This window comes from Ambystoma mexicanum, chromosome 8, assembly GCF_040938575.1.
Source record: "Ambystoma mexicanum isolate Mex_15411 chromosome 8, UKY_AmexF1_1, whole genome shotgun sequence".
Classification (NCBI taxonomy): Eukaryota; Metazoa; Chordata; class Amphibia; order Caudata; family Ambystomatidae; genus Ambystoma; species Ambystoma mexicanum.
The window spans coordinates 651,306,354-651,319,600 of NC_090929.1; the positions used below are offsets into that span (position 1 = coordinate 651,306,354).

Consider the following 13,247-nt stretch of genomic DNA (forward strand, 5'->3'; position numbering starts at 1 on the left):
CCTTAAATGAGGAATTACCGGGCCATTCCAACCTTGGAGGACGCAGTAATTCCTCATTTGAGGAACCCGGACCCGGTAGATCCCCATTCCCATTCGAGCCCCCATAGGGCTCAATGAGAATGGGGAGGGAGCCAACAGGCCCGTTAATAGCGGGCCCGTTGTTAGCTCCCTGGTCTGCTAGCGGGACCCGCTAAGGTTGCGGGTCCCGCGAGCAGATTCGTAATAGGGGCGGTAAGGGGTTGACTGCTCTGGCACCATTACCGGCGCCATTAACCCCTTACCGCCAACCTCAGAATGAGGCCCATAGTCTTTCGCTACTTAGAGTCTTGGGGACTAGTCAGTTTCCCCATAAGAATGAGAAAAACAGGCAAGGCAACTCAAACAGAAGGCTTTAATTACCTCCAAAAAGTCAGGATATGGTTCAAAACAAGCAGAAAGAACGGATATCCCACAGACATTTTTGGAAGGAAAGGTGCAAAATGAAAATTGCTCCGAACAAATGGGTTTACTGTTTTTCTAACACTTAATCACATTCACTGTCTGCCATGCTTAACCTCGTCAACATACGTAAAATCCGTCCCCATCTAGCCTTTCACTCTACGAAAATGCTCATTGCTGCCCTGGTCCTCAACAGGCTAGATTACTGCTCCAGCCTCCTCATGGGATGTCGCCTCTACCCATACCCTCCACAACCTCCCCGGCGCTTAGCTGTACATGGAAAATCACTCCCTATTCACATTCCTTCTTCCGGTCTTTAAATCTATCCATGGGCACAACCTCCTCATACATCAAATATATTTGCATTCTTGCTCTATGCTCCAAGCTCCTCTTCACCTAACGATCGCTCCTGTCCTCTCTCCTCCTTTTGCTCCTTTACCATCCTCGCACAAAAAAATTGGTCTCCACACCCCTGAAATTAAGGACACTCGAACAGTTACTGGCTTGAAGATTACCCTTCAGAACCACCTTCTCAACCTGCAGGGAACGACAGATGTGTGGGTGTGCGCAACCACCTGCACGCCTTCACCCCAATGTTCCCCAGCCACAGTCACTGCTGGATTGCATATCTGTAAATACTGTAATTACTGAAGATGTATTGGATATTTAGATTTTACTGCCCCCACTAGCAAAAGTACCTGTTCTCCGGACATAAGATTGATCTGTAGATCTGTTCTGATTCGCTTATCGCTTGTTGTGCTTTGCACCCTGAAGTAAACTGCACTGACAATGGGTGCGTGTGGGGCTGGCTAGCATACCCCGGAGCAGACGTTGGGTGCATGCGAGAGTTTGTGTGCTGCTGCATACTGGGACCTTCTGGTGCTCTCATCTGTTGCCTCACCCTGGCCTGGTGCAGTTCGTTGCGGTGCATTGCGGTGCAACTATCTTGGAAACCTTGCATCCTAGGGCCTGGACCTCGAGTTTTGTTCCTTGTATCGGGACTGGTCCTTCTATGACCACATTGATGTTTCGCTGGTTTCAGGCAAGCGTCTCGTGTGAAGGTACTGAAATCTGGGGAAAGGGGTGGGGTGTCCAAATATCATGTAGCTAGTAATGTCCGCAGGTTAATAATGGGCAACTATGTAAAGTTTGGTGCAGCTTGGTGCAGCTTGGTGAAACCGTGTGGAATTGTATAAGGGCCAATGCTTTACCACAGCCCCACAAACAAATTGTGACTTTTGCTGAATTACAGGGAAAGTGGTGGGGTGTCCAAATGTCATGTAGCCAGTAATGTCCGGAGGGTCCTAAGAGGCAACTATGCAAAATGTGGTGCAGATTGGTGAAATGATGTGGCATTGTATAAGGAATAACACTTTGCCACAAACGCATTTTAATAAAATGTTCCCAGCTCCTTCCCCACCATCAGTCTGTTTAATGCTTCAACTTCTATACCATGACTTTGTAACTGTGTGTCGAGCATCGAGCAGTGTCACTGCTCCAGTAATCAATGACTTTTTCAATAAATAGATAAATGCAGAGTAAAAATGAATCTGCATATTATCGACTATCGTGCCCCTCTACGGAAAGTGCCCATGCTATTGCACTTCTGTTACAATTTGGTAAATATTTTGTATGTGTATTTTACAATAGGACGGTGTCTGTATTTTATTCTGCAATTCTATCTCTAAATTCTTGCTACTTACAGGACTTGACGACTGAGGAGAGTTGGGAGATAGTAATCCCCGCAGACATTCAGCGCATCACTACTGTGAAGGGAAAGCGATCGAATGAGCATGTACATTCCCAAGGACGTGTAATGGGTGATCGCAGTGTTCTCTATAAGGTATATATGATCTGGGACTAGTGCATGCTTCATTAAATGTGTAATGGGGATTACAGCATTACATACATTACATGTAGGTGTTTGTAGTGTTGCCTGTCATTTCACATATTGGTTTTTGTTTGGCTAATTTAACAATATACCATTGTGTTTGGGACTTTGTTGAAAATATATGCTTCATTTTCGGTTTTTGTTTGGCATTTTGCATTCGTATTTGTTTTCATTGTTCTTTACAATGGGAGACCAAGCTACTCAGCCTATATTTTAAACTTGCCTTTTTTTACCTTTGATTCTTGTCCTCGTACTCTTGGTCCCATACTTCCTTTGTGTACTTGTAATGGGGTCGTTATTACCTTTGTTTGATGTGGGCACTGTTAAACATAGCTTACCTAAGCTCCATGTCAGCAGTCACTGGTCCATTTTCTGGCCAAGTGCATGCAGAGAGTGATTGCTTCCAGTGTTAGTTTGCATACAAACAATAACAATAGTCACACAAGATCTTTGTTGGATACACCTGCCACCAGTTCACAATTTCCCAAAAATAATAATAATCTGCCCTTTGGACAAGGGAGAGACTGAACACTGATTTTCTGGTCCCTGTGTTTAGGGGCTGAGGGTACCTTTCAAGTGTTAGTCAGACTAATTTACCTGGCACACCTAGTGTTAGCGGTGGTCGAGCAGTCATGAGTGATGTCCAGTTAAAGGTTATGAAAATACCCTTTCTCCAGCATGGGGTCTGGCATGAATTCACATGCTCATGAATCTTCCCCGTCGTCAGGCTGGGAATCCTTGGTAAAAGAAAAAACAGTTTCACTTGAGAACTGTTTCTCCTCTAAAGCAATCGCCGTCATCGGGATCATACTCCCTCCCCCCCCATCCAATGACAGTCCTCGCCCTACGATCCATCCCTGGTGGCCATCTTCAGATTTATACCGCTCGCTTCCGTTTTTGGAGTCCCCTTAACGCTCTCTGAACTATTTTCCTAATATTTTGAGTTTTTTAGTGCAATTTGTAAGTTTTGACTGATTTTTGGATTTATCATTTGACTGGAGGCAGACTACCGGCAGCAGGGATCTGCTGTTGGTGAAGATACATCGAGGATCTTTCATCGGATCAGGGTGCACCTTTTTGCCATGAAGAGAAGAGATGCCTCTTCAAACTGCACGAAATGTGGATTAAGGAACGGCACCAACTGTCTTTACTGTCTGCATCCGGACCATGAAGAGGAGGTATGCAAGGTCTCACTTGGCTTTTTTCGAAAAAGACCAAGACGGATCTCTACAGCAGACTAGCAGCGTGGTTAAAATCGGGTAAGGCCTCTGACTTGTCCTCTGGGCATGGTCATGCTTCCACTCCCAGGGTGGCCGTTCTCACGATCGAACTCCCTCAGAGAAGAGGTTGGGGTCCTTTGAGAACGCCCCGCCCACAGTTGTCCAAAAGAAAGTAAGGCTGCACATCACTGTGCTGCTGTGGACCCCGGCTCGAGAAGGACAAGGTTACCATCACCAACCACATCTACGGTGATCCTACCGGTGAGGGGTGCCTCCTCTAAGAGAAAGTCCTTGACTCCTTCACTCCTTCAAAACTCTGCTTGCCATCAGCAGACAAGGCGCCGTAGGAGAGATCCAAAGTGGGCCCTTCACTGCCTCCCTCGGCGACACCATCGGCTTTAGCGTCTCAACCAGCCAAGACAACACACAGCCATATCGACAACTACTGCTGTTACCACCTCGCTGATGGCCTCATCAACGACCACTACTTCTTCAAATGAGGGGCAGACAATGAGGGTGGTGCCCACAGGCCCTACCGGAACGGCATGAGGTAACTGCCGCAGCTTTGAAGAACCCTGGAAAGGGGACAACAGCTGCTTCCCCCCCAGAAGTCCCAGGAGAAGGGAAGGAGTAAGGCTCCTACGACCCCTAGGAGGGGTACAGAACAAGGGGCTGAACCAACTATGCACATCTATACTAGCTATGAGGGTGACGACCCCAAGAAGGGTGCTATGCATCCTTGTTGGAAAGTGGTTCACCATGGGGTGAACCCCATCTTCTACCTCCCAAGAAGAGGTATACCACCCGGAGCCTCCCCCTCTCATTCATCCTACACCTCAGCCCAGGGACGTTTCGTTGGACATTCTGACCACGCTGCACATGCCTGTATCAGAAATTCAGCAGAGACTGCCGCCCACACTGGGCCCTGCTCTGTCTAGAAATCCTCCTCCTTCTGGAAGCCCTTATAGGCGCAAACGCAAGTCAGATGACCCTGTTGGTCCAAGAAGCCATCCGACATTACCGCTGCCTCCACCTCGGGCATTGACACCAACAGGGGATCCTGACACGCACACAGCGGCTATGGTGACGGACACTGCCGAGGTCGATGACTTTGTGCTAGTGAATGGAGAGCCAGAAGGCATTGATTTACCCGCCCAGGGCTTCTCCCCCCGGATGAGTTTGGGTCCTTCCACTCAATGATGTCCAGAGCCTCTGAACTTTTTCAACTGGTGCCTGAGGAGATGAGAGAGGAAGGGTTCCTTTTATCAACGTTGAGTCTAGGTGAAGACCATCAAGTCTGTCCCCTTGTTGGACGATCTCTAGGAAGAAGGCCTAGTGCTATTTAAGAATCAGAGCACCGCCACACCCAAGCGGGACAGTCTCGAGAAAAATAGTCACACCGATTCGGCCCCCAAGTACCAGAGGTCACAGCCTTCACCTGACTCTGTGGTCTCAGCCAGTAAACGCTCTGCGAACCCCTCGTCGAGGGTACCCCTGGACCAGGAGGGGAAGAAGCTGGACGCCATGCGAAAGAGGATTATCTATACAGCTGTATGCACCATTACGTCAGCTAATGCCCTTGCCATTTTGTTCCGCTACGATCTGGAGCTCTGGTATAAGCTGGGCCCTATTCTGGGCTTCCTACCTGACAAGGCAGAAGCGCTTGAGCGGTTCCAGGAAGGGGAAGCGGCCTCGGACCACGCATCATAGTGGCAGTGGACATCGTGGACTCCAGATTCCGTCAGATGGGAAACGGAATGTATCTTCCTTGACAGGTATGGCTGAAAGCCACCAACTTCAGGCCAGACATTCAGTCTAAGGTGTTGGACATGCCATTCGATGGGGAAAACCTGTTGGCAAGACGGTTGACTAGTCTCTTCAAATCGACTGACAGAGACGGCACGTTTGCTGGGTACCGTGCAGCAACGTCAGTCGTTGTACTTTCGTTCCTCAAGGGGGAACACCCGGCAGGTCCTCCAAGGGTTACACCACCCCTTATCGGCAGCCTTCCTGCTCAAAGACCCAAGAGGTGTTCAGAGGTCGCTCGCAGGCATACAGCAGTGGAGGACAGCGGCAGAGGAAAGCGGTGGCGGTACCCCAGTGGGAGGCCGGCTGGTGAGGCTTGTCACTGCGTGGAAGACAATTACCACTGACAGATGGGTGTTGGATGCTCTCAGACAGGGGCACACCTTGGAGTTCCAGTGCAGGTGTCCTCGTATGCCCTCCTGTGGCATGACAAGAACAGCACATGGCACAGTCGCTGCAGGATGTCCACACCATGTTAAAAAAGGGGGCCAATTGAACCTGTCCGCCAGCGCCTCCGTGGCTCTGTTGTGTACTCCAGATACTTTCTGTTCCGAAAGAATACAGAGTGGAAGCCAATCCGGGATCTGCAACGTCTCAACAATACTTGAAGTCCCGGATGATCAGGATGGTCACGTTGCAGCATGTGCTCGGCCAACTGAAGGAAGGCGACTTCCTGGACCTGGAGGACGCCTACTTCACTTCCTCATCCATCGGAAACACTGCGAGTTCCTGCGTTTTGTGATCCAGGGGCGACACGATCAGTTCAAGGCACTTCCCTTCAGCCTGAAATCGACCCGAGGGTCTTCAAGAAGTGCTTGGCTACCTTGGCGGTGCATCTTGGCTTCGAAAGGCATCCACGTCCTCCCTTACCTGGACGATTGGCTAGTTTGATCCCATGCTCTGGCGAGTCGGCACACAGCAAGCACTGTGTGTATGCTGACAGATTTGGGATTCTCTATAAATTGGAGCCATTGCAGAACGCTCTGTTTCTGGTAGCCCGCCTCCACACAATGCCTTCTCTGGCGTCTCCCACGGAAGAGAGGGTGGTAGCATCCTACGGAAGCTGCAACGCCCGTCGTCTGCACAGTCGGCTACTGAGGGCCGTCAAGTCGCTGTTGGTCCTGACGTTTTCCTGCATCAACCTCGTCCTCCTTTGCAGACTTCATATGAGGCCTCTCCAGGAGTTTCTGGATGCAAGGTGGCTGCATGTCTCGGGATCCTGGACGGACTAGATCGCCCTCAAAAAGGATTTCTGACCACCATTACATTGGTGGGACACACGCTCTCATCTCAATCAAGGGGCCCCATTCCAAGTCCCAACTTACCAGGAGACAGTCACCACAGACGCTCCTCTGGAAGGTTGGGAAGTTCACACCAGACAGTTGCACGCCAGAGGCCTCTGCCTGCCAAAAGAAAAGTCCTGGAGCTACGTGCCGTCTTTTGGGCCCTCAAGTGCTTCCTGTCAGCGCTGAGTGGCAAGGTGGTGAGGATCTTCACAGATAACACCACCACCATGTTCTACATCCAGAAGCAGTGTGGGACATGCTCTCCAGCGAAGCCCAGGATCTGTGGCACTGGGCCATTCGTCAGGACATTTCTCGTCCCCTTTCACCTGGCAGGCACCAAGAACACCATTGCAGACTCCCTCAGCATGGAGCTACATTCTTGCCACGACTGGTAACTTTGCCAGGACCAGGTGGATCTTCTATTCCATGAATGGGGTCAACCCCAGATCGACCTTTTTGCGACAACGAATTCCAAGTATCAAAAGTTCGCAAGCAGGTTCCCGCAGCCGAGGAACATGGGGGATGCATTCTCGTTCCTATGGGAGGGACTTTTTCCTACACACTTTTCCTCCGTTCCCACTCCTTCTACAAGTGATCAGCACATTCTGTATCACTGCAAGATGATGCTTGATATCCAGAACTATGTCTGTCGGCATCTACGTCCATCAGGCTGCCACTACTTCCAGACCTTCTCTTCAGAGAGAGGAGGGGGAATTCTGCAGCACGACCCAGCGTCGCTCAACCTTGGGGCCTGACTCTTGCAGCCCAAGAGTTTGGACATTATTCTTTACCTGCGGAATGTAAGGACATCCTGGCCAAGGCCAAAGCCTCTTCAACGTTGACATGCTATGGCCATAAGTGGAAGCATTTCTCTGTGTGGTGCCGGGCTCAGAAGATTACCCCTCTGCATGTCACAGCCCTGCAGCTCCTACCCTACCTGCTTTCCATGACCAAGGATGGACTGGTTCATGTCTCTATCAAGGTACACCTGGCCGCCATATCCTGTTACACCAGGGCACTGGGTAGGCCTTCCCTGTGGTCGGACAGACTCGTCAAGAAGTTCCTCGAGGGACTCTTCAGGATTTTTCTGCCGGTGAAAGCTCCTAACCCGGCTTGGGAACTAGATGTGGTCTTGACTAAATTCATGGGGGCACCCTTTGAGCCGATGCATCAGGCCCAGCTCAAGTTTCTGTCATGGAAGACTGCTTTCCTCGTGACGATCACCTCGGCCAGGCGGGTCGGGGAGGTCCAAGCCCTGACGTGCAAGCAGCCTTACTTGTCCTTCCACGCTTCAAGGGTGGTACTCCATACACACCCCACTTTTATACTGAAGGTGCAGTCGGAGGTCCACCTCAACAAGCTTTTGGTGTTGCCTGTCTTCTCCCGAATTCATCGTCGCCAGCGGAGAGGGTCTTGAATTTGCTGGATGTTGGTTGTGCCTTCAAGTTTTACGTGGCATGCACAAAGAGCTTTCGGAAGACTTCTCAGCTGTTAATCAATTTTGGACCTGTGAATCAATCGCAAAAGGCCTTGTCGAAGGCTTCCATCTCCAGGTGGCTCTCTGGCTGCATCATGCACGGTTATCGACTGGCTAGCAGGCTCCTGCCGAGCCGGCCGAGAGCCCACTCCACCAGAGCCATTGCAGCAATGACTGTTTCTCCCTGGTTTGCCCCTGAGGGCTGCTACTTGAGATCCACACACACCTTCACAAGGTTCTACTACGTCGACAGGTATTCCAGGGAGGAGTTCCGAGTCAGCCAACCGGTGCTACGCAACCTGTTAGTTTGAGGGGAGTCTGTTCCAGGGGTGAGTGTTTATTGCTTCCATTGAGCCTTGCCACCGCCCGTGGTTGTGTATATGTACTGCTGTGTAAATTCATGAGCATGTGAATCCATGCCAAACCCCATGCTTGAGAAGGTTTAAGTTACTTACATGTAACTATTGTTCTCCAGCATGGGTCTGGCTTGGATTCACATGCAAACCCTCCCTCCTTCCCCTCTGTGGCTCTTCTTGGTTCATACTGCCACTTTATGTGCTTATCAAATCTGAAGATGGCCATCAGGGGAGGCCTTTAAGGAGACAACAGTCATTGGATGAGGGCAGTATCCTCCAGAGGATAGTGATTGGTTTAGAGGAGCAATACAGTTTTCAAGCGAAATTGAAACGGTTTTTCTTTTTCGCGGATTCCCAGCCTGCCGGGGAATATTCATGAGCATGTGAATCCATGCCAGACCCATGCTGGAGAACAATAGTTACAGGTAAGTAACTTAAACCTTATTTCTGATGCTTGTTCATCTGCTTAGAATCACATGCTGTGCAAATAGTCCAACATCTAGTGGTAATCGCTGAGTATTGCATCTTTCTTTTGAGGATCGAAAGGGGACGTCGACATGGGTGTGCCTCTAACACTATCCCTAACGTGACGTGTAGTGTACCCAAAATCCCTCACGCGTCGAGGTACCTCGGATTGTTTTTTCCACCCAACTAGTTGGTCGCATTATATTGCAAATTCATAATTTCTTTGTTCCACGACCTGTGGTAGTCTAGTTTTCAATTACCATTTTCGATGGCTGCTTCGTGGACCCCTTCGCCGAAGACGTCTACGGCGACTGGTGCATCTGTCGACGCTGTCGTCCGCATGGCCTTGGCCCTCCGGCCAGGCCTATACAGTAGGGAGAGCGGGGCCCCGGGGTTTGATTCTTTGAGAATGCATTTCCTTTTCCCCTCTTTCCCTTTCTGGTCTGGCTGCCGCCCCTTTCCTCGGCTATGGAGAGGACTCCTTTTAAATGTTGTCTGTCTTGTAAAGGAAAATACCCTTGGAAGGAGACCCATCGGCAGTGCAATAGGTGCTTAGCTCGCGATCACGATGAGAAGTCCTGCAAGTCTTGCAAACCTTTCCGTCCAAAGACACTAAAGGATAGGTGAACGAAACGGTGGTTGGCCTACGCGATGCTGGCCGGGTGTGGTTCCCCCGTAGGCGCCGACAGCAAGGATTCTAGCAGCAGCCATGGCTCCGATGTGGAGGCCATAGAACTTTCTGCGGAACCATCCTGTTCCCAGATGCTCGTCCCCGACCAGCAGGCCGCCGGCACTGCTATGGGGAGATCACACCTCGGCAACAGGGGCACACCCGCATCATCGAAGGCTAAGAATTCAACCCCACGGGCTCCCTCGACAGATACGTCAAGGAAGTAACAGACGCCAACAGTCCCGCCAGAAGTTCGGACGGCACCTACCGATTATCGCGATCGCCCGCCCTCCCTGCATCAGTCTTCTCGGCATGAGGCTGGGCATTCCACCCATAAGGGCGTCTCTTCCCAAAAAAACACGCGGGCACCTACGCACCGTCTGAGAGCGTCAGCCCCAACGGTTTGGCGGAGCCGAAAACAATCAAAATCGCCCTGTCATCCACTGGAGCTACACGAAAGTCTTGCAGCTATTGTGGCAGCGAATACACCAAGAAGCGCACCCTCTCGTTGAGGAGTATTCAGAAGGGTCCCAGCCCGTCTCTAAGGCTTAGGCTGATTAAGTACCTTCCTGCCAAGAACCCCTGCCCTCCTGGAAAGCCTTTGCCCCTCCTGACCCCTCTGGTTCATCCGTGTGGACCACAGGGAGGTTTGAGAGCTATTTGGACAAACCTTCACTGTTTGTAGACTTCTCAGAAAGGTATAGGACCCCTAAGAGACCTAGGGAGAAAGATAGCTGCCCTAGTTTACCAAAGGTGCAGAAGCTTTCAAGCCATACGTCACAGGAAGAAGTATTTGAACTCTCGGAACGTGAAGAGGTCTGTGAGGATCTCTGCGGCCAGGAAGACCATCCTTTTGGCCAGGATGCATCTGACCAGTGCCCAGCTGGGGTCGAGGTCATCCTGTAGAGGAAGCACCTTGGCTTTCCCCCACTCCTACTGCTGGCCCAGACACCATTTTGTCTGGATCCTCCCTCCTCGCCTCCACTGAGGCAGGCATCGCCTAGTGACGATCAGATGGCTTTTAATGCAATCCTGCATTTCCAAATTACCACGCAGGAAGTTGTTAAAGACGCTGACTTTGTTGAGGACATTCTGAAGGAGAAATCCCCCACAAGTTAGGCAATCTCCTTGTTCTTTTCCATCAAAAGACACCTTGCACCTTCTTTGCTGTCCCCTTCCCTTACAAGGGCTGTCAACCCTCAGGTGGAGAAATTGTTTCGCCCCTCTCTTTCTGACTCCCTGGTTGTCACTACCACCAGGAAGAGGGCTGGGGTGCCACTATCTACTGCAGAGGCACCGCTCCTCCCCGACAAAGAATGCAAAATGTGCACGCCCTTGGCAAACACATCACCACTTCGGCAGCATATTCGACAAGAATTGCTAAATATTCAACCCTTCTTGTGAGTTATAGTGATGTGCGATGTAACCGGTGCGATCACGCCTACTGGCGATTGGCTCGGAAGGGAAACTGGTGACCCACAACATCCTAAAAAATACATTGGATGCAGCAGAGACGTCGGGGCGAACTCTGACCCAAGGCACTCTTCTCAAAAGGCACACCTGGCTTAAGAACTCTGGGTTTAAGCCGGAGACGCAGGCCTCCTTAATAAACCGGTGGAAGACACACATTTGTTTGGTAAGGCTGTGGATGATGCCTTCGAGATGGTGAAGAAAGAGCGCAAGACTCTTCAGTCTCTTATTCAGATCACTGCTAGACCTTATCAACAACGGGAAGGAAACTCTTGCTGTTCCTTTTGGGACCATTCTTTTTCCCGATCGCCACGCAACCAGTATGACACAGGAGGTACCTCATGGTCCTCTGCACAAGGCGCAGCTGGCACCAGCCAATACCAGCAGAGGGGACAATGAAGAGGCAAAGGTAGGGGCAGGAACTTCACACAAGAGGCTCCCCAGCCTCTGCTGTCAAATGACTCGCCAGTCCGGGGCCCCTCAATCCCTCCCCGATCGGGGGGCGTTTTAACATCTTTTCTTCACGCATGGGAGGGGGGTTCACTTCAGACCAGTGGGTGCTCAAGACCGTTGCCCACGGATATTGTGTCGCGTTCCACCGGCCACCTCGATCCCAGCCCCCATGGCACAGACGCCTATTGCCAGCACACCTGCAGATTCTGCTGGAAGAGATGCCGATCCTTCAAGAAAAGGACGCACTAAAAGTTGTCCCGATTCAGCAGGTAAACATCAGTGTTTATTCAGTGTACTTCCTTGTATCCAAAAAGGATCTTACCATGCTCCCTGTGTTAGACTTGCACTCAGAGAACAAATTTGTCAAGTCACAAAAGTTCAGAATGACAACATTGCAGGAAGTAATCCCTCTGATGCAGGGGGATTACATGGCAACACTAGATATGAAAGATGCATACTTTCATATTTCAATGTTGCCAGCGCACAAAGTACCTAAGGTTCATGATCGAGAACAAGCACTATCAGTTCAAGGTTCTCCCCTTTGGCATTGACTCAACCCCAAGGGGGTTTACAAAGGGACTGGCGGTAGTAGCGGCTCACCTGCGCAGGCAGTCCATTCCAGTCTGTCCTTACCTCGACGAATGGCTAATAACAGGGGATTTGTACAGAACATGCCTATCAAATACCCAAAAGACAGTAGATCTCTTCAGTCTTGGATTCTCGTTCGAGAAAAAGTCCAGCCTGGACCCCAGCCAAGTAAAAAAAATTCTGGGGGCTCTAATTTGGACCAAAGACTGGCTCGTCTTCCCCTCGGAGAGGGTTAAAAACATGCTGTTCCAGATCCCTCACTATTTAGCCAATCGTGACGTGACTGCGCAAAGCCATGCGACTGTTAGGGATGATGGCATCCTGCATTTATCTAGTCCCAGAAGCACGTTATCGCATGCACCCCATGCAAGAGTGGCTCTCAGGCCAGTTGTGTCAGGCCAGCAGACAATGGGACGATCTAGTGGTTATCTCGGCAGCCCTCTCTCTGAAGTGGTGGTGAAGGGAAAACTTCTTGCAGGGGAAGATCTTCACCACCCCCGCAGTAGAAGCCACTCTCACCACAGGTGCATCTGTGACTGGATGGGGGGGGGGGGCCACCTCCATCAGACGGCGCACAGCTTTTGGTCCCCTACAGTTGCATCCAACCACATAAACCTGTTGGAACTGCTAGTAGTGTTCAAGGCCCTGAAGGCCTTTCAAACACACCTCCAGGGAAGGACAGTACCACAGCCATATATTACCTGAACAAGCAACGGGGCACGCACTCTCCGGGGCTATCCAAACTGTCACAGAACATATGGAAATGGGCTCTCAAACACAAGATGTTTCTCCTGTCACAACACGTTCCAGGGAAACTCACTTCTGGTGGACTTGCTCAGCAGAGACTTCCCACTACCCGTAGAGTACGAATGGCAATTACACAAAGACCTGGTTCTCAACGTCTTCGCAGACTGGGGCTTCCCACAGAATGACTTTTTGGCAACTCTGGAGAACGCACAATGCCCAGATTATGCCTCCAGGTACCTGCTGAACCACTCTAAGGGAAGGGGAACGGTCTGAATAACCCTGTCAGAGAAATTTTGTCTACGCTTCCCCCCCTACCCCCCACAACTCCCCTACTCAACAAGATCGTGCACAAGATGCACCAGGAACCAGTCACAATGATT

General features: G+C 50.7%; 1 protein-coding gene across 1 annotated transcript in view; it reads left to right on the forward strand.

Moving 5' to 3' along the window:
• Positions 1-13,247, forward strand: part of EMC1 (ER membrane protein complex subunit 1) — a 755,368-nt gene that overhangs the window by 482,698 nt on the left and 259,423 nt on the right. Inside the window, exon 18 of the mRNA XM_069610395.1 lies at positions 2,144-2,281. Coding sequence (XP_069466496.1) covers positions 2,144-2,281 — 138 coding nt within the window. The remainder of the gene's footprint in view (positions 1-2,143; positions 2,282-13,247) is intronic.